The 21,755-nt window shown below is 47.8% G+C and overlaps 4 protein-coding genes across 4 annotated transcripts; 3 read left to right on the top strand and 1 right to left on the bottom strand.

Moving 5' to 3' along the window:
- Positions 1–23: 23 nt before the first annotated feature.
- On the bottom strand, positions 24–2,594 carry C8R40DRAFT_826634 (uncharacterized protein). The gene is made up of 5 exons (XM_046236351.1): positions 1,782–2,594; positions 1,575–1,627; positions 1,404–1,485; positions 1,210–1,295; positions 24–1,115 (listed from the first exon to the last, which is right to left on the bottom strand). The coding sequence occupies exons 1-5, from the start codon at positions 2,410–2,412 to the stop codon at positions 138–140; spliced, it is 1,830 nt and encodes a 609-aa protein (XP_046089242.1). The 5' UTR covers positions 2,413–2,594; the 3' UTR covers positions 24–137.
- Positions 2,595–3,983: 1,389 nt separating this feature from the next.
- On the top strand, positions 3,984–4,644 carry C8R40DRAFT_1024397 (uncharacterized protein; the record flags this gene model as incomplete). The annotated part of the gene is made up of 2 exons (XM_046223057.1): positions 3,984–4,133; positions 4,186–4,644. Coding segments are annotated over 2 exons (609 nt in total), but the record flags the coding sequence as incomplete, so codon positions are not given.
- Positions 4,645–5,310: 666 nt separating this feature from the next.
- C8R40DRAFT_1038569 (ankyrin repeat domain-containing protein) lies at positions 5,311–7,224 on the top strand (the record flags this gene model as incomplete). Its single annotated transcript, XM_046223767.1, has 1 exon — positions 5,311–7,224. A coding segment is annotated over one exon (1,914 nt), but the record flags the coding sequence as incomplete, so codon positions are not given.
- Positions 7,225–18,209: 10,985 nt separating this feature from the next.
- C8R40DRAFT_1159195 (uncharacterized protein) lies at positions 18,210–21,352 on the top strand (the record flags this gene model as incomplete). Its single annotated transcript, XM_046229847.1, has 8 exons — positions 18,210–18,340; positions 18,393–18,831; positions 18,883–19,056; positions 19,093–19,517; positions 19,575–20,168; positions 20,219–20,559; positions 20,619–20,749; positions 20,819–21,352. 8 exons carry the CDS (start codon positions 18,210–18,212, stop codon positions 21,350–21,352), a joined length of 2,769 nt encoding a protein of 922 aa, XP_046089239.1.
- Positions 21,353–21,755: the final 403 nt, after the last annotated feature.

Raw genomic sequence — 21,755 nt, 5'->3', positions numbered from 1 at the left:
AGCGTTGGTGTTGAGCCTCTCGTAAGATGTATATGAATGACTTGGGGAAATTCGGACTCAATGAGCCCAGAACAATTTCGGAAGGGAGTGCAAGGGGAGTGCAAGTTCTAGCCGATCCCATCTTACACTCTGAATCCCTAACACATCTCCCTAACACCCTCCATCCCCCCAACCAACCTCCTGCACACCTCTAATCGGGTTTTGCGGGTCTTATCGGCACGGGTGTTGGTACCCGTTGCGGTTGCAAGGTCCCACCATTTTGGGGGCGGGGGTTGGGTTTGCGTTGTTAGTTTAGGAGAAGTGAGTGGAGTGGGGAGAGTGAGGTCTAATTTGTCAAATGGGGTTATCGGGGTGGGTGGAGTACTTGGGGTACCAGGTGAGGATGGATAATCGGAAGAGTTAGTGTCAGTGTCGCTGGAATTCGAGGAAATTGGAGAGGCGGAGGAGTTGGGGGAATCGATTTCGGATTCGTCATGCGGTATTGAATTCTTCAAGTTCATGTATATATCTTTCGTAGTAGCTTTCATATCCACATCCAAACCCCTCCACCCACCCCTATAAAACGTCCTCAGCTTCGCCTCGCTCCCGCGCTGGGTCTTGTCGATGAGCGGGCGCGCGTGGTGTGTCCACGACGGGGGTGGGTTGGAGTGGGAGAATCGCGGTGGGAGAGATGGAGAGGATGGTGGAGGAGTTGGTGATATCGTTGAAGGCGACATCGGAGGTGTGGAGGGAGGTGTGAGTGGAACATCCATAGTTGTATTCGTAGTTGTCGCGTTCACCTCGACCTCCCACGGATGCACCGACACTCCATTCGTCGCGAACACGATCGCTGGGGGGACAGTTATGCGGCCGTGTTTGAAGCAGATCCGGGAGACGGCGATGGTGTGGAGCTTGACTCCGTTGGGGTCGTTTGATTCGTGCGTTGGTAGTGTGTATGAGGAGGAATTGGAGGAGGGTGCCGGTGATGGTGGTGATAATGATTGGACGAGGGGAGTCGGAGGTTGGATGAGTATACGGGGGATGTTTGTATTCCTAGGTTTCGGCGTTTTGGAGTTTGAATTTGTGTTCGTTTTCTTTGACCTGGCAACGGTAACGAATCGACAGACGATGTAACACTATATATACATAGACGAAATGAAATCGAAATCGAAGGGGATTAGAGAAAGATGAGAACTTTTGTTTCAATCAAAGGAATCGTTGGAAACTCACCCATTTTTCATCCCACGCACCGATGCTGAGGCGGATTTGGTATTTGGAGAAGAGGGGAAGTTCGTTGATGAAGTGGAAGTGGGTTGCTGAATGAATGGATAGGGATGAATGGAAGGAAGCAAGTTTGAGAGATAAATAAATCGAATCCGAGTCAGATATCCATATCAACAACAAAAGAACTTTTTACGACGTACAAGACAATGCCACATGTCCGCCCACACGTAGAAACTGAGGAAACAACTCTAATGAGGCTTTGGTACGTGCGAAATCCAGGATCTGGGAATAGGAAATTAGTTAGGATTGGAGTGACCTTCTAAGGGCCAGCACTACACCAAACACGGAAATGGGGATTGTCGAAAACGTACCTTTGGATAACTGGAATTACTCATGTGCATGTTGAAATCACTATCGTCGGGACCTACGTTAAAAGAATAAGTAAGCGTTAGTACAAACGATGAGTGCCAAGTTGAAAGGGAGAAATAAACGCCGAGTGCAAGGTAACAGCAACAACAACGCGGGGGAGAGGGAAAGTAACCAAAGCACGGTCAAAAGAATTATTAATTATCACTCACCGACCCACGTATCGTACCTCCCCTCCCACTCAAACGGATGCGCACCCACTGGCGTCACTGATTCGAGCCAGGTTTCCATTTCGCACAGACGGAGGTGGTGAAGATCTTTCAGAAATTCCTTATCTACATCCGACTTCATTGAGCTCGTTAAACTCAACCCCGAGCCCGAGTCCATATGTATAGTATTTCTTTCGTTCCGGATCCGCGTCGATCGCGTCAAAATGATTATATACGCTGTCAGATACCTCCAGAAATACCTCCCCCACGCACACGCCCATGCAACGCCGTATCTCGTGCGGACTTTGATGACGCACCAGAGGACGCGGAAGGTCCATGTGAGGGGGAGGGAGCGGGCATTGAGGATGAGGAGGAGGAGGAGCGGTGCCAGTGGAGTTTGGGTGATAAAGGTGAAGAGAAGAAGGGAGTTGGATAAAGGGAAAGGAGTGTTGAGAATGCTACTACGGATGATACGGAGAATGTTGAGGGAATGAAGGATCCGAGCAATGGTTTTTGTGTACGGGAGTGATAAGGATTTGGGTGGACGTAGACGATTGGGTTTGGGGGTTAGTCGTATGGACTTGGTGAGTTTTGATAGGCTTCGAATAGGGAGTCGGGGAGAGCGAGAGGACATTGTGAGTGATAGAGCGAGACAGAGAGATAGACAGAGATGATTGAGGATATACTTCTACCCAGGGTGACACTGTGCCGTTAAAGGATAATTAATGGATGGGGTTTGAATATTTGAATTTTGGGATGTTGGGGTAGGAGTCGGACTGAGGTACATTATTTGAATCGTTATCTAACCTGTTTTCACGTGGTACTAGAACCCAAGTTCACCGACGAGTGTCCGTTCGTCTTCGTCTGCGATATTCGAAAGGGAAGCCCACCTTCTACCTTTCTCAAGGACATACTACAGAGTCGTTAGAGTAATAGCGCTGCAGAAGAGATCTTGGCGGCAGGTTATAGTGTGTTGATCATTAAAGCACCAAGCAGTGGATGGGCGAGGCCCCCAAGGTCAGTCCGTTGAGGTTGTTGGTTGCTGAGGCCTTGGAGTCACCAAAGATCAGTCCGGTGGAGACCCCTACAGAAGGAGGAGGAGAGTCGTCGGATGACCCGATGACTACCAAGAGAGACAAGGCGCCTGCTAGGCCTTATCGATGGGCTAGCCACGCACTCCAACCCGAGTCAGAGTCATATTAGCGGGAGACATTGAGAATGGATGACTTCCCGTAAGCCTTTGCCCAATAATCTGAGTAAATAATTTTTGAGCCGGTCTGATGCGACTGACGGATAGTTGATGCGCTGTTCGCTTATCCCAGTAAGTGAGTGCAGAACCGTCTAGGGAGGGGTCCGGACCCCTCCCTAGACGGTTCTGCTCGAGTTCTGCTCAAAATCCGTTGATCGGACTAGTTCGCTTAGGACGTTTAGAAACTGTGAGAGATAATTACTGTCCAATAATCCTTACGGGAAGTCATCCAATGTGTACCATGTTGTAGTCCTGAGGGGAAGGGGTGTTGTGCGGGTATCCGGTATTGATCACAAAGCAGATCAGATCAAACATGCACAACTCATTCTCACAATACATGGCTAACAGCGGACAGACAGCCTGCAGGTGAAATGCTCATTGAAAACATGTGTGACACCACACCATCCGACTACATATTAGCTGCGTGTTAAACGTAGGCTGTTTTTTCCCCCACTTCAGTCTATGATGTCTCGAGCAAATTCCACAAACCAGAATAATGAAGAACAGAAAGGTCCTGATATCCAGGGTATAACCTATTATCCCACAGGAATTTATATCATTCGGGCTGATATCATTAATTGCAGAGCAACAAGTTCTACAGTCTCAATCTTTTTCAAATGGGAATATGAGAGGGGAAGAGAATAATGTTGGTTCATGTGAGGAAATCATCCAGTTATTCTTAGATGTAAATTATGATTATAATGTCACCTCACCCAGCTTCAATAATTATAGATATTACAGACCCATTCTCTCTTGAGCCTGAACACAAAAATGTACAAGAGGATGTAAATATTCCAGCCCAGAAGCAGGCTTCAAGTCCAAAAACCATGAAGAAAGATGAGCCTGGCCTCTTGGGGATTTCCTCTTCTCACTCTCCAAATCCAGGTGAGATATTTCTGATACTTGGGGGGGGGGGAGCTTACCAGTTGAAATTTTAAACAGGAGGGAGGACATTTAATTATGAGGAGAAATATGCTGATGAACCTCTTGGTGAGGAGTTGAGGGAAAACTCCCGAGTGTTCAAGGTTTATCTGGATGAGGCAGAGAGCTTTGATAATGATATGATGAGAGGATTCAGAGAAACAATTGATTCTTTGCTTGTATTTGTGAGTATTTCCCTTACCCAATCGTTTGAGCTAACTGGAGGAGTTCAAACAGGCAGCACTTTTCTCTGGTGTTGTCACATCTTTCGTGATTGAAACCATATCTGCACTCCAACCAGATTATTCCCAAATCACTGCAGTCCTGCTGGTGGAGCAGGTTCAAATCCTCAGAGCTGCAGGAAATTCCACTGCCATCAATACTGTTCCTAAATCTACTGTGAATCTACAGAATGCTTCTGTAGCTACTGAAGATCTTTGGATCAATGGTCTATTCCTTGCAAGCTTGTCACTAGCCTTGACCACTGCACTCTTGTCAGTCCTTGTCAAACAGTGGCTTCAGGCTTATTGCTCCATGTCAGCAGGAAGTGCAAAACACAGAGCTTTGGTCCGTCAATTCAGATATGCTGGACTTGTAAAATGGAAGGTCACAGAGATTGTGGGAATCCTTCCCCTTATCCTGCATACATCATTGGCTCTATTCCTCATAGGATTGTCATTATACATCTCAGAGCTCCACAACTCCCTGTCCTGGGTTGTGGTCACTGTAACAAGCCTGGCATTTGCATTCTATTCAGGAACTCTGCTCATACCCCAAGTATGGCTCGAATGTCCTTACAGGATACCTTTGCTTTTTGTGCCAACAGAATATATGATCTATCCCTTCAGGGCCCTGTCATGGGTCATAGTCATACTTCTGGATGCTGTGGGTATCAAAAATCTCAAGAAGGGCAAATTTCCATTATTAACACACACCCCATTGAGGACTACTGAGCTTGATTATTTGAAGAATGATGAAGAGTCAGTATTGGAAGACATCCTTGTTTGGCTTCTTTCACTGGAGTCAAACCAATCCATTCAAGAAATTCTTGCTCAGCCCATTTGTGCATTTGTGATCCATGACAATTGGCACACAAAATATCCTAAACTTGGAAATTGTGCAGATAGAGTTGCTAAAGCCATATGGGCTACATTATCAAAGTTTCAGGAATTTGATTTTCAAAAGTCAAACTTTGAACTTGCAAAAGTTTTCAAGATAATCTCCTCATCTAAAGAGGGGGCTCTATTTCTAAAGGGTACAGCAGATTATTGGAACCATCTTGTTTCCAATAATAAATCTCAAATAATTTCAAAATGTCTTGAGTACTCCCAGTCACAAATAATAGGGGGCATTGATTTTGAAGATTTGGGAATAACCAAAGAGTGGATAGACAATGCAATACTCAAGGCATTGTCAATAAAACATTTGGAAATGATTAAAGTTCTTGTCAATGCAATTGCTACACAGAAAAGATATTTCAATATATTGAACAAAGCAGAATGGTGCAAATATATGGATGTGGTTGAGTTTCTTGCAGAGCAAAATGCAGATGTCAATGCACAGGGAGGATTCTATGAAAATGCACTGCAGACAGCATGTTATGGGGGCAATCTAGATATTGTCAAGTTTCTTGTAGAGAGAAATGCAAATGTCAATGCACAGGGAGGGGAATATGGCAATGTACTGCAGGCAGCATGTTATAAGGACAATCTGGCCATTGTCAAGTTGCTAGTAGAGAGAAATGCAGATGTCAATGCACAGGGAGGGAAATATGGCAATGCACTGCAGGCAGCATGCTATAAGGACAATCTGGCCATTGTCAAGTTGCTAGTAGAGAGAAATGCAGATGTCAATGCACAGGGAGGGCAATATGGCAATGCACTGCAGGCAGCATGCTATAGGGACAATCTGGCTATTGTCAAGTTGCTAGTAGAGAGAAATGCAGATGTCAATGCACAGGGAGGGGAATATGGCAATGCACTGCAGGCAGCATGCTATAGGGACAATCTGGCTATTGTCAAGTTGCTAGTAGAGAGAAATGCAGATGTCAATGCACAGGGAGGGGAATATGGCAATGCACTGCAGACAGCATGCTATAAGGACAATCTGGCTATTGTCAAGTTGCTAGTAGAGAGAAATGCAGATGTCAATGCACAGGGAGGGGAATATGGCAATGCACTGCAGACAGCATGCTATAAGGAAAATCTAACTATTGTCAAGTTGCTAGTAGAGAGAAATGCAGATGTCAATGCACAGGGAGGGGAATATGGCAATGCACTGCAGGCAGCATGTTATGAGGGTGATCTGGATATTGTTGAGTTGCTAGTAGAGAGAAATGCAGATGTCAATGCACAGGGAGGGCAATATGGCAATGCACTGCAGGCAGCATGTTATGAGGGTGATCTGGATATTGTTGAGTTGCTTGTAAAGACAAATGCAGATGTCAATGCACAGGGAGGGCAATATGGCAATGCACTGCAGGCAGCATGTTATAAGGGTGATCTGGATATTGTCAAGTTTCTTGTAGAGAAAAATGCAGATGTCAATGCACAGGGAGGGCAATATGGCAATGCACTGCAGGCAGCATGTTATGAGGGTGATCTGGATATTGTTGAGTTGCTTGTAAAGACAAATGCAGATGTCAATGCACAGGGAGGGCAATATGGCAATGCACTGCAGGCAGCATGTTATAAGTACAATCTGGCTATTGTCAAGTTGCTTGTAAAGACAAATGCAGATGTCAATGCACAGGGAGGGGAATATGGCAATGCACTGCAGGCAGCATGTTATGAGGGTGATCTGGCTATTGTGAAGTTTCTTGTAGAGAAAAATGCAGATGTCAATGCACAGGGAGGGCAATATGGCAGTCCATTGCAGGCAGCATGTTATAAGGGCAATCTGGCTATTGTCAAGTTGCTTGTAGAGAAAAATGCAAATGTCAATGCACAGGGAGGGCAATATGGCAATGCACTGCAGGCAGCATGTTATGAGGGTGATCTGGATATTGTCGAGTTGCTAGTAGAGAAAAATGCAGATGTCAATGCACAGGGAGGGCAATATGGCAGTCCACTGCAGGCAGCATATTATAAGGGCAATCTGGCTATTGTCAAGTTGCTTGTAGAGAAAAATTCAAATGTCAATGCACAGGGAGGGCAATATGGCAATGCACTGCAAGCAGCAAGACACCAGAGAAGATATGATGTTGCCAATTTCTTGGAATCCCATCACACTGTAGCATCTACGGTCATGCACTCAGGGACAATGGCACAGGTTTGACCAAGTCCTGCTCCAAAGGATTGACCCAAGATCAGGAAGTGCCAGGTAGATGTACTTCTTTTTTATTCAAAAGGTGTTCCTCCTGTTTTTAATGCAGTTTGTTTATTCTGGCCACTATATGTATGTAGCTTTCATAAATGCAACTATGTTTCATACTGTCATTCTCTGAGATGATGTCATGTTTTGCCTGCTTTTGCTTCCTTACCTATGATATTCCTCCTCACTAAAATATTCCCAGAGCTCTTCTTCTCTGCTTTGACCATTATGTAATATTTTACATAGCTGTCACATGTTCTTGGAGGTCAAGTATCTATACGTAGAGCGAATCACAAACAAAACCTCAGCGTTGAACTGATGAGAAACAGAACAGCTCGGATTATACCTATACGTAGAGCGAATCAGAAACAAAACTGTGTAGTAGATGAGTAACTGTAATGTAGGTATAATAAAAGAGACTTACCCTCAGCATCGAACCGATGAGGAACAGAACAGCTGAGGGAGAGGATCATGCGAAAAAGAAACTAAATAGTGCTAATTACGTGTAAGCGGAATGAATCGGCTAAGGAAGGAAATACTCCGTCCAACACACCCCCACCGATGAATGAAGTGGTCAGGTAGTAGTAGGAAGTGGTACTAGACCAAGGGATAGAGAATGTTTGTAATGTAAATCTTTAGGGAGGGATTTAGTAAAAATATCGGCAATCATGTTGAGAGAGGAACACCAAATGGTAGTGATGGATTCATCTTTGATATGAGATCGAATGAAGTGATATTGGATATCTATATGTTTTGAACGGTTGGAGAGTGAACGTGTCAAGTCCATGCCGCGGGCCTCCATTCCGCCGCTCGGTATTCCGAAGATCTGCTCTTATTGTAGTCTGCCTCTTATTGTTCTTTCTCGCTACACATACCCTTTCGTTCTAGTCTCTCACTATTGTCTTTTACCCTTTCGTTCTAGTCGCTCCTTATTGTCTTTTACTCTACCCTGCAGGTACTACTCGTATAGCTCCTAGTAGTTAGTCTAGCGCTCCGCACCGATGCGCCGTTCCGTAGATATAAATACTGCCTGTACGCTACTGTAGTTCCTCAGTTTAATTATCAACTTAGATCAACTTAGATCTCCCTCCTCAACTTAACTCTTCTCTAAGTCTTCAGGCTCAACGCCTCGAAGTACGTTCTCCTCGACCTTAGGACTTTGACGTTCTCTGGTCCGCTCCTCGTCATCGGCGATACCGCCGCTCCGACCTGGCTGCTACTTAGCTCCTCTCTCTCTACTCTCGCTCTCCGGGGACTAACGGCGTAACGGCGGTGTTGTTAATAACTTCACTACTGTCCCATTCGTCTTCCGCACTTAGACACCCTGTGGCCTTGGCACGGTTACACGGTGTACATGATCTTAACAGTATAATTAAACTGAATCCGTTAACGTCGTACTGACATATCATTTTTTATGCCTCCGAAAACTCGAGCTCAATCTAGAGCTAACTCCGAAGAAAATACTTTCTTCACTACAGCCCAATCATTTGCCCCATTCTCCGACTCTATCTCTGCCATCGGTCAACCACGTCGCCGTAATCGCGGTTTCGGTCCAGCTACAGTCCCAACTACGTCTACTCTTCCTGAAGCTATGGAAGAGGAACAACAATTCGAATACAGCACCTTGTACACTGGTGACGGACAACCTGTCCAAGTCCTGACCCCTCGCCGTGGACAACCCCCCGTGGTCGCTCCGGCTCGGGGCCGATCTACTACTCGAATTGATTCCCCAATCCTCCAAGCCATAGCCCGCCGTACGGGTAAACAACCCCAACGTCGAGCTGCTTCTGAATCTCCTCGTGACCCACCTCCTCACTTCAATTTGGACACCGGTGATCACGAAGATCAAGACCCTCCTGTCGACCCCGACGATCCGGGCGCCGATAATAACAATGACGATCTGGATGATGATTCCGGCGGTTTACCGCGTGGTGAACCTGGTGACCCCAGTGGACCTGGTGGTCCTGGTGGTCCCGGCGGTCCCGGCGGTCCTGGTGGACCTGGTGGACCTCGCTCTCCCATATCTCCTGACATCCCCAACGAGCAACGTGCTATGTTGGAACTCCTCTCGGGGTTCAAGGGTTCCATTGAGACCCTTGGTACCGTCCTCGCCGCTCTCGGCCGCCCTTCTGACAGCTCTGAATCCAAGAGCAAGGTCAAGGAGCCAGAGGTCTTCGACGGTTCGGATCCCCGAAAACTCAAGACGTTCTTCGTCAATCTCGCCCTGGTCTTCAATGACCGTCCCAAGTACTTCACCGACCAACGGAAGGTGAACTACACCCTTTCCTATCTCAGTGGGTCAGCCAAAGAATGGTTTGTCCCTGATATCCTCGACCCGGATCTCGACTCGCTGCCGGCCTGGACATCCTCCTTCAAAGCCCTTGTAAAGGAGCTTCAGGATAATTTCGGCGTTTACGACGCCCAAGGCGAGGCCGAAGATTCTCTCGGTAATCTGAAGATGAAGGAAACCGAGAACATCCGGAAATACAACATCCGGTTCAACACCCTGGCTGCTAGTACCAACTGGGATTCTGCTGCCCTGAAATGGGCTTATGGACGAGGCTTAGCTGAGCGCATCAAGGACGAAATGGCGCGTTTGCCCGAGCCGGCGACGCTCGCCGATTACCGTCAAGAGGTTCTTCGTATTGACAATCGTTATTGGAAACGCGAGGAAACTAGAAAGCGCGAGGCTGGTAAGCCTTTTGTTGCACGGAACCCGAAGAAGGGTTCCTCGGACTTCAAGACTGGTTCTACTAACCAGCAAAACAACTCTCAGCCATCTGGCTCTTCGGCGCCGTTCACGCCGAAGCCTAAACCCTTCTCTGGTGGTAAGCCTAACAACAATGGTAAGCCCCAGAACTCTTCGAATTCCGGCCAATCCGGCGGTCAGCGCCCCGCGTTCAACCATCTTGGTGCAGATGGGAAAGTCCTTCCCTCCGAGAAGGAAAGAAGGATGAAGAACAACCTTTGTCTCTTCTGCGGTGGTAAGCATCAGATTGCTGACTGCAACAAGCGAAAGGCCCGAGAATCAAAGGGCCGTGCTGCCGAGGTTGAAGAAACCCCCGAAGCAACCATTGAGGTTGTTGAAGAGGAATCGGAAAACTAATCCGCAGCTCTTGTTCCCCGGTACGAAACGGGAGCTGCGTTGATCAGGTTCGTACCTCACCTGGGGAGTTATATCTCAACGCGTCCGCTCTTTCTTCCATTGAACGATCTCTTGTAATATCATTAACTACTGAATTTCCTTTATCCGATTCGGCCGCGCCGGCCGAACCTATCTCTGCTCTTCTTAAATTTCCTACTCTTGTTGATTCTGGTTCTACTGACTCTTTCATTGATACTCGTTATGTTTCACAAAATTCTATTCCTACGACCAAAATCTCTCCTGTTAATCTTCGTCTCTTTGATGGTTCATTATCTTCTAAACCCATTACCGATATGGCGAATATCGCCGTTCGGTTCCCTTCCGGCGAGCTGCTTCTATTACCCTTTTATGTTACACATTTAGATTCATCTTGTAAAGCAGTACTAGGTTACAGTTTCTTATCCCGCTACAATCCGTTGATTGACTGGGCATCTCGAAACATTACGTTCCGTAACACTTCACACCTTGATTCTCCACAGACGTCTGTGCCTTCTGCCATCAACCCCGTTGCTGCAAAGGTCGCTGTTCCGCTACCGGAACCTTCGCCGTCGGGTTCACCGACAATTCTGGAGACCCCTCCTGGGGACTCACTTCGCCCTCGCTCTCGCTCCCGCTCTCGGACTTTACGGGCCAAGCCCCTTTCGTCCAAATTCCCCTTTGAACCCATCTATTCTTACCCTACGGTCTCTCAATTCGCTGCTCAACTGGAAACTCCCGAAGTCGACATTGCACTTGTCAGTGCTGCAGTCTTTAACAGGACTTGCAAGGACGCTGGTATGGAACCCATCTTACTTCGTGCTATCCACTCAGAGGTCGCGGCCCGCGCCGCCGACCGCTCTTCCACCACTCCTACTGTCCCTCCACTCCATCCTTCTATCCCAGAAGAGTACGCGGAGTTTGCAGACGTCTTCGACGAGATTGCTGCAGATTCACTTCCTGAACACAGACCTTACGACCTGAAGATTGACTTGGAAGAGGGCGCTTCGCCGCCTCTCGGCCGTATTTATCCTTTGTCTGAAAAGGAGCTAGTCGCCCTTAAAGACTTTATTGACAAACAGCTGGCTACTGGTGCCATTACCCCATCATCCTCTCCTCACGGCGCTCCGGTCCTTTTTGTCCCGAAGAAAGACGGCAAACTTCGCCTTTGCGTCGATTTCCGTGGACTCAATCGTATCACCAAAAAGGATCGTTACCCACTTCCACTCATTTCAGATCTTCTCGACGCTCCGAAAAGAGCTAAAATATACACCAAATTGGATCTCGCTCACGCTTATCATCTAGTCAGAATCGCTGAAGGTGACGAATGGAAAACCACCTTTCGGACCCGCTACGGCTCTTACGAATGGAAGGTCATGCCGTTCGGCCTTACGAACGCCCCTGCGGCTTTCCAGCGGTTTGTTAATGACATCTTCTCTGACATGCTCGATGTCTGTGTCATCGTCTATCTTGACGATATTCTGATCTACTCTGATACACCAGAAGAACACCGAGAACACGTTAAGGAAGTTCTTCGGCGGTTACGGAAACATCGGCTTTACGCGAACCCCGAGAAGTGCGAATTCAATATGGATACTGTTGAGTATTTGGGTTATATTCTTTCTCCCGACGGATTGACTATGTCCAAGGAGAAAGTTCAGACAGTTCTAGAGTGGCCGGTCCCGAGGAAGGTTAAGGACATCCAGTCCTTCCTGGGTTTTGCAAACTTCTATCGTCGTTTTATTTATAATTATAGTGATATCGTTGTGCCGATGACTCGGCTTACCCGAAAAGGCGCTTCCTGGATCTGGGACAGCAGCTGTCAAGAGGCCTTCGAAAATCTCAAAATCGCTTTCACTTCTGCGCCGATACTGGCCCACTGGGAGCCGAATCGCCCACTTATCGTGGAGACCGACGCTTCCGATTACGCCATTGCGGCTATTCTTTCCATCCAATATGCTGACGGTGAAATTCATCCTCTAGCCTTCCTTTCCAGAACGCTTCATGCGGCGGAACTCAACTACGATACCCACGACAAAGAGCTACTGGCCATCTTCGAGGCCTTTAAAGCTTGGCGTCATTATCTGGAAGGTTCGGGTGATCCGGTGGACGTCGTCACCGATCACAAGAATCTTGAGTATTTCTCTACTACCAAGGTTCTTACACGCCGACAGGTCCGATGGTCTGAATTTTTACATCAATTTAATATGGTCATTCGCTTCCGACCGGGGAAACTCGGCGAGAAACCTGATTCGATAACTAGACGCTGGGACGTCTACCCTAAAGAGGGGGATATCGGCTACGCCCAAGTGAACCCTCATAACTTTCGTCCTATCTTTACTAACGAACAACTCACTGCGTCCCTTCGAGCTACCTTCTTGGAAGGTCCGGTTTTACGAGCCTCGATTATCATGGATATCGAAGCCCTACACCAGGCAATCATCCTCGCCCTTCCCGCCGATCCGAGCTCCGTTGCTGGTTTGGAACTTGCTAAAGATCCTTCCAATGAACGTTGGAGCTTAGGTAGTGACAAGCTACTACGCCTTGACGACCGTATTTATGTCCCTAATCACGGCGATCTTCGCCTTCAAGTCCTCCGTTACTTCCATGATCATCCACTCTCCGGCCATTTCGGCCAGAACCGCACTCTAGAAGCTGTACGTCGTCAATACACTTGGCCCAAGGTCAGAGACTTCGTACGTGACTACGTTACATCTTGCACTATCTGTGGTCGCAACAAACCTCGCCGTCACCGGCCTTACGGGTTGTTGAAACCTCTGCCGGTTCCGGTCCGACCATGGGATTCCATCTCCATGGACTTCATTGAGCAACTGCCAATGTCGAATGGTTATACAGCTATCCTCGTCGTCGTGGATCGATCTTCCAAACAAGCTATATTTATTCCAACTCACGACACCATTACTTCCGAACAACTAGCTGAGCTTTTTGTTATTCACGTCTTCTCTAAGCATGGTGTCCCTAATCATGTTACTTCCGATCGTGGTTCCGAATTTGTTTCGGCGTTCTTCCGGGCTCTCGGTAAAGCGCTCTCCATGGAACTTCACTATACCTCTGGATACCATCCGGAAGCCGATGGGCAAACTGAGCGTGTCAATCAGACTCTCGAACAGTACATCAGGATTTATTGTTCCTACCAACAAGACGACTGGTCGCCTTTGCTTCCGATCGCCGAGTTCGCCTATAACAACGCTCCCAATGCTTCCACTGGTATTACTCCATTCTTCGCTAACAAAGGATACCACCCAAACATCACCGTTCGGCCCGAGGTCGATATGAAGTCTGACCTAGCTAGAGACTTCGTCGTCAACCTTGATGAACTCCACGTTTTCCTTCGAGAAGAAATCCTTTTAGCCCAATCTCGTTACAAGGAACAAGCTGACAGGAAAAGAATCTCGCACCCGGAGTTCCCGATCGGCTCCGAAGTATTTGTTCTTGCTAAGCACATTCGTTCTACTCGTCCTACTGAAAAATTCTCAGAAAAATATCTTGGTCCTTTCAAGGTCATCAGTCGACCTGGTACTTTGTCTTATGAGCTCAAGCTCCCAGACTATCTTCGCCGAATTCACCCGGTATTCCACGTCTCACAGCTGGAGCCGGTTACGCCGAATCCATTCCCGAATCGTACTCAATCTCCTCCACCTCCAATTGAAGTTGATGGTGAAGAGGAGTACAACGTTGCCGAAATCCTGGACTCTAAGTTGGACAGAAGGTATAAACGTTGTCCTCTACGTTACTATATTCGGTGGGCCGGTTATGAAGGTACCGATGATGAATTCTCCTGGGTTGCTGCTGATGAACTACATGCTGATGAACTGGTACCCGCATTTCACGCTCGATACCCTATGAAACCGGGACCTTGATCACACAAAATCATTTTATTCCTTTTCCCCGTTTTCCGCCGCGCTCCGCCGAAGTTTACTTTGTGCGTTTAGAGGGTAAACACGATGATAGTAAATTGAGTGTTTATCCCTCTCTCTTAATGATTAATCTCATTCTTCTATCCACTATTTCACTTATAATTCTTTCAAACTTAAACTACTTATACTTCAAAACTAATTATTTCTAACGCCGCGTCGCGGCCCATTCGCTTTCCGATTCCAAAATCGAGTTCACATTTTATATATATACAAAAAGTCCAAAAAACAAAAGCATACAACGAAGGCAAGGCAACAAGAAGATTACAAGAAGTACAAGAAGGCCGAGAGGCCGATGTCCGATGTCCGTGACTCTACTCCACTAACTCCTTCTCCTTCCCCTTGTCAGAGGTCACCGCCTTCGCCGCCGTCGGCGCCGGTGCCTCCCCTTCCTCTCCTCCTTCTACCTCCACCTCTCCTCCTTGTTCCTCTACCTCTCCTTCTCCATCTTCCTCCATACCTTGCTGCACCTCCTTTTCCTCCTCCTCTTCCTCGTCACTCTCCCTCACAACCCTCCGCCGCTTTAGCGGGCGCCGCCGCTCGGCAGTTTCCCTCGACGGTCCTGCCATCGCCGGTTCTCCTCCCATACCCATCATTGCCATTCTCGTCTCAATGGCTATCAGACGGGCGTGGTCGTCTTCTTGCTTCCTTAGCAGCTGGCGGAGGTACTGGTGGGTCTTTGTTTCCGCCTCTCGTAACGCCCGGAGGTCGGCGAGACTCTGTGCCATCTGACTCTCCATGATGGCGATACGCTCGCCAGATCCGCTCTCCCGCTGTTTCGAGGTAGTGGGGCGTCCCGAGTATGAACACCTCACCTTGGCGTCGTGACAGGGCTTACATATGATGGAACTCCTCTTGCCTGCCTGCATCTGGCAAGGGAGTTTTTTGTTCTTGCACCGTTCGCATGGTGCTCGGTCGTCTTCATCGTCATCGTCATCGTCCCCGTCGTCCCCGTCGTCCGGATCTCCGCCGACCGGCTATCGAAGAATGGTGAATAGGGAATTTAGTCCCGACGAAACTCAAAGGACTTACCTGAGCCTTGGCCTTTCCCTTTCCCTTGTTCGTCAACTTCCGCCGAATCTCTACCACCGGCCTCCGAGGAGAAGCGGACATCTCACTTGGAGAAGTCCCTCGTTGACTTCTGGCGGTCGCCGCCTCGGCCAAAAGTCTCCTCCGCTCCAAAACTTCGGCTTCCTGTTGACGAGCCCGATTAGCTCGCTCTCGCGCCTCTTGCGCCGCACGCTCCCTCGCTGCTGCTGCCCTTGCAGCTTTCTCCTCTGCGGCCTTCTTCGCCGCCGCCGCTGCCTTTCTTGCTCTCACTCTTTCAACCCTGGCCTGCGCCCTCCGAATAATCTCCTCCTCATCTTCGTCCTCCAATCCTTCCTCGTCGTGGGCGGTAAGGTCGATGGGCGGCGGAGGGGCGGGTCGTGGCCTCGAAGGCCCGGCGGTGGAAGAAACGGTGGTAGTGGTAGTGCGGCTAGTGGACATTTTTTGGACTTGGAAGTTTGGGGAACTTGGGTTTTACCGGCGAAATTCTGGGCCTTTTATACGGCAAAACTGCGCACGGACCAGCGAAAATTTTCCTTCGAATTGTACTTGGTGTACGGTGAACCGAAAATTTTCACTGATGACTAACGCCAATTCCCGGTACCAACGGCTTTCGGAAATTTTCCTGCTGACTGATGGGCCAAATCCCCGATGCTGACGGCCTTTAAAATTTGTCTTTGGTGACTAACCAACTCCCGGTATTAATGGCTTTCGAGGGCTCAAGCCTAAGAGGGGGATACTGTCAAGTCCATGCCGCGGGCCTCCATTCCGCCGCTCGGTATTCCGAAGATCTGCTCTTATTGTAGTCTGCCTCTTATTGTTCTTTCTCGCTACACATACCCTTTCGTTCTAGTCTCTCACTATTGTCTTTTACCCTTTCGTTCTAGTCGCTCCTTATTGTCTTTTACTCTACCCTGCAGGTACTACTCGTATAGCTCCTAGTAGTTAGTCTAGCGCTCCGCACCGATGCGCCGTTCCGTAGATATAAATACTGCCTGTACGCTACTGTAGTTCCTCAGTTTAATTATCAACTTAGATCAACTTAGATCTCCCTCCTCAACTTAACTCTTCTCTAAGTCTTCAGGCTCAACGCCTCGAAGTACGTTCTCCTCGACCTTAGGACTTTGACGTTCTCTGGTCCGCTCCTCGTCATCGGCGATACCGCCGCTCCGACCTGGCTGCTACTTAGCTCCTCTCTCTCTACTCTCGCTCTCCGGGGACTAACGGCGTAACGGCGGTGTTGTTAATAACTTCACTACTGTCCCATTCGTCTTCCGCACTTAGACACCCTGTGGCCTTGGCACGGTTACACGGTGTACATGATCTTAACAGAACGAGAATTAGCAATATCGATTGAAGAGCAGTTGTCAGATATTAATGGAAAAGGATTGGGAATGGGAAGTGAGACTAATGAAGTAAATACCCGGATCCACAGTAATTCCTTGAGAACATGTGTTAAACCCATATACTTTGCTTCTGTTGAAGATAATGCAATGCTTTTCTGTTTCGAAGCCGACCAAGCAACCAAACCTCGGAAGAGAAAGATCCCAAAGCCTGATATTGATTTTTGGTCTAAAGAATTGCTCCCCCAATCGGCATCAGAAAGAGCCATTGTGCCAGATTTGAGGCCGAGAGTGTTGATTAAGTCTTGTTTATAATCACCCCCATACTGAAGGGACCAGGATCGCATTTTTGCAAGGTATCGAAGTGTTTCTTTTGCTGCAACGAGGTGTCTTGGAGAAGGCTTGGAATTGAATTGAGCCAAAAACATGACAGTGTATGCAATGTCGGGCCGAGTACAGAGAGCTAGGAATAGGAGACAGCCAATGAGGGCTTGATAGATCTTTGTGAGGGATTCTGCATCAACATCAGCATATAGTGAAGGATTCGGATTGGGACCATCAAATTTATATCGGAGGGGAAGGTCATGAGTTATACATTCAATTAGTCCATATTGTTTGAGTAGATCCTCGACGTCACCTCGTCATCACACCTCCTGACTTATATATAAATGCCAAGCAGGGGTGGTTATGGCATTGATCTATCAATCAAATATCTCAATTTCCTTACATTGCCATTAAATAGGTCAATATTGTTAGCTATAACTATTATAGGAAGGAGTCCAGCCACACTAATAGACCAGTCACTTGATTTCATTGTAGAGTCTGAGCCCGACAGGTCTGAGCCCGAAGTTATCCGACAAATCCCGAATGCCGCCCAGTCCTGCCTGTGAGAATGCCGCTCCCGCTGGCGCTTAAAACACCCACCGACACTCACGTCACTCCTCACCAGCGCTTTCTCATTTCCCTTCTCTTCAACTGTGGGAACATCTCTCTCACCAGCGCCTATCTCACAATGTCATTTTCCAGCATGATTTAACGACGCTCCCGCAACTCGATTGTCTTCGTTACGTCTCTGTCGTTGTGCTCATTTCCCTCTGCATGCTCTTCACCACCCAACCACCCACGCCGACCTCTACAGTCCACGCACCGACCCCACACCTCACAGTGAAAATATTACTTACCCCGGGACGACAATCACCCCGAAGCTACGTTGTGAAACCATAAAACCATGGCCAAGGGAAAGTCAAGTGTGAAGTCTTATGTAGGGTGGGGAAGATCTGGTGGAGGCATTACAATCTCACGGGTTGGACCAAAGGCTCTAGCGGACAAAAGGAATGAAATTCGAAACCGGATATCTCGTGCAGCAGAAGGTACGTCGTTGCCACATTCATATCCGGTGCATTGTCGACCCATCTTCTAGGACTGGGACCGCATTCACTTCGAGCTCTTCAAGATCTTACTGGTCTTTCAGCATTGCAGGAGGACTACGGAGACACAGACAACATGTACATTGATGAGGAACATGCAGGGAGTGGGAATGAAAGTGACGGCAACGTTGAGGAAGAGCTGCAAGGTCAAGGAATACAGGAATCACTACGTATACAGGAAGACATGGCAGTATTCGTTGCTAATAGGTATGCACATTGAGTGTCGCCCTCCATTGAGCACCAACCCATTGTTTCACAGAAATTTTCACCGATACCGAACTGGTCAGTATCGCCAAAGGCTAGATGGAAGAACTTGGAAACATCGCATTCGCCGGCTGAACAAAAACTGGCAGCCGCTCATTCCTGCTCTCATAGATGCCTACACCACCTGGAAGTATTCCCCGCCACCCCATATTGTTACATACACCGACCCAGATGCCTCTCCTCTTGTTGATGGAAGAGATTTTGACATCAACATTCTTGACATCCACGATTTGGCTCACATTGCAGTCATTCCGTGTGGCGAGGACGATGAAGGTGCTGTCGCTTTGGTACGCGCAGGATACCTAGGCTGCACACCTCAGAGGCCATCCCTAGCGATTTCACTCCGGACGCTTGAGTTATTTTACACAATACATATGTTCAGGCCGTCATTTAGTATCGAGGCCTTCACCAAGGTTGTTTGCCATGTTCATTCAGTGAGCTCATTATACCATCGTGTTCACAAAAAAAACTCATATATACCACAGGTGACTTATCGTCGGGGTTACCGTAGTGCAATCTCGGATGCCTTTGACACTTACATTATCATTCGGCGTCACCTCGACTCCAGAGTCGCTCATGAACTCGGTCAAGACACCCAAAACTACCGCGTTTTGAGCAGCTGCCCTCCATGCAACTATGAGGTGAGCCCCCTGGAAATCGTAAGATGTTGCAACTGGAGCTAACATATTCTGCAGCTGAAAGATGAGCCGCCATTGAAATTTTCCCGAATGTTTGTATTAGATGGCAATAATTCGCTCAAACGTATGCAGGGTGCTGGCAATCGACAAGTGGCCGATGATCGCGTATACCAAGACAGCGACTACTTCCTCCCTGAGGAGTATGTCAATCAATTCGGTAACGAGGTTCCTCGAGGGCGTACTCAAACAGAAGACGAAGACGCCGAAGAACCAGGGTTAGAGCAAGGAGGAGATCCAACTGACGGTCAGACATCGATGTCAGAGACCTCCCCGCTTCAGAAATGCACTTCTAACTGGAAGGCTGCCGCTGGCGATGCTGCAAAGAAGATGTGGGATGGATTCCATGAGACGGGGATATTCACCAGCGCGTGTCGGCACGGCTTTATCATTTGGCTAACGGATATGATTCGGAGTGGTGAACTGTGAGTTCCGTTCAACGATCCCACGTTTTGCTCACCACTAACTGAGTTTTCTTGCAGAGCAAAATACCCGCTTGCCATCACTGCGAAAGCATTAGAAGTGTTTGGCAAAAATCTGCTCATTGGTTACGATATTGGGTGCAGCTTTTCGGAAACTATAGCAAAGACCTCCCTGAATGAAGCCTTTCAGAAGAAGAAATGCTGCACTTGTGTCAACGCATTCCACGGCTACAGCCACAACGCTCTCTGTCAACAATCTTTTCACCTGACACACATCAAGGGGATGGGTCTCGAAGACCTCGAAACTCTCGAACGAATCTTTTCACAGTCAAATCAACTGGCTGCAGTCACGCGATATATGAGCCGCTACCACCGCAAAGTCTTCATCGACCTTTTCTTTCGGCAATGGGATTCTGATAAGTATGCGAATCTTGGGACCATGCTTTTCAACAATTACATCCAAGCCCTCCACATTCTTGAAACTGAGGCTGCGGAACTGGCGCATGACCTTGAACAATTCAACCTGACGGAATCTGATTTAGAGGCAATGTGGGTGGACCAAGCTGGACATTTCAAGGAGCTGGGAAAAGAACGTGTGGAGGAGGTCAATGGTGTTGCGTATGTTGAACTGCTACAACAACTGCGAGATATTGAGTCAGTCATCCTCATGTATCTAAATCTTTTGCTTACGGGTCTTTCTCTAGAGCAGCCTTGGAACAATCTTATACAGCATTCCGCATTCAAGAGCCCGAAGATTTTGAGCAGCTACCACCCCATTCCTCATACTCCTCGGGGCTATCCAAAACTCGTAAAACTGAAACTTGTCGTCGCTTTCTTGGAGAGAAGCGAGACAATGTCTTGTGGGAGATCCTCCAGATGGAGAGTCAGATGGATGTACGGCGGCGGTGGACCCCTCTGGACTCTGAGTACAAGGCGGCCCTCAAGTATATGACTGAACGCAAATACCTACAAGCTCTGGAGAACCTGCATCTTCTTGTTATCAAACAGCTGTTCGAGATGCACAAGCTTAACATGTCGGGAACAGGTGAGTTTTCATTTGCCAATCTCTATATTGGATTCTGATCTATCTCGCCATCATGTTAGGCTACAAAATGAGAACTCATATTGCTCAAGCACTTCAACGTCGAGCGAAAGCTATTCGAAATGCTGTCAACGAATACAATAAGCATGCGTTGATGCTAGATCCCCCTCGCGACACATTGGATTGGACAAAAGTTACCCACTTTTCTTTCATTGATCAGTTTGACATCTTATGAGACACGCGGCACAACGTTTTCCACGAGAAATGGGCGCAGCCCTTGTACCGTGAACTTATGAACCATGTTCATAAGGTGAGTAGGGCCCGGGAGGAGATCCACCGCGTTAACATCGAGCTCCGGCGCCTTCACACCCGGATTGTTGATGAAGAGAAACTTTTTGCCAGTACTTTGGAACATCTCAGGGGGTCACTGATGTTAGGACCGGTGCTCGAATATGTGACCCGCCGTCGGGAGGTCAATAAATTACTAATTTCTCACATCAATGCAACGTACAACCTTCCAGGTTTCACAGGGACTCCATATCCTGGTGAGAGCATCAACCCTGTCCACGCCACATATCCGCACACCCCATCGGCATCCGAGATGCATGAACCCGATACCTCCCCGCCTACATTGCCTGGTCACAATGCCGGTAGTTCTAATGTTCCACATTCTACACCTGATGATCGACAACCGCAGTTTGAAGATGATAATTCAGAGGATGAGGGACCTTTGGAAGACGACAATGAGTTTGTTGATGATATGGGGAAGGTCGTAGACTTCATTGCGGGACTATGATTTTTTACTCGAACTTTTTTGTTGTCCATTGTCCTGTATATTGCTTAATCTCGAAATTTTTTGTTGAATACAATGTCATTTATTCTGTGATATTCTGTTAAGCAAAATCTTTCCATTGATACCATTGAGGTTACAGTAGGTAGTCCTCTACTATAATTACGATGCAGTAGTCACCAAAAGAAGGATGTGAACTATCCTCATTCCTCCTCAATTACACCAGGAGCTCCTTCGGTTTCAAGTTCTGAATTGAGTACATGCCAAGCATGTTGAACCTCCCGGCGTTCTCGCTCTTTGAAAGCCAACTTTTCATGATTTTTGATGCGGTATTTTTCCTGTGATTTTCGATGGCGGTCTTTAGCAGCTGCTTTGACATCGGGAGCGGCATTGTGTAGCTGGTGGGATC

Source organism: Lentinula edodes (assembly GCF_021015755.1).
Source record: "Lentinula edodes strain Le(Bin) 0899 ss11 chromosome Unknown C8R40scaffold_7, whole genome shotgun sequence".
Lineage (NCBI taxonomy): Eukaryota > Fungi > Basidiomycota > Agaricomycetes > Agaricales > Omphalotaceae > Lentinula > Lentinula edodes.
This window is presented reverse-complemented; position numbering and strand designations above follow the sequence as displayed.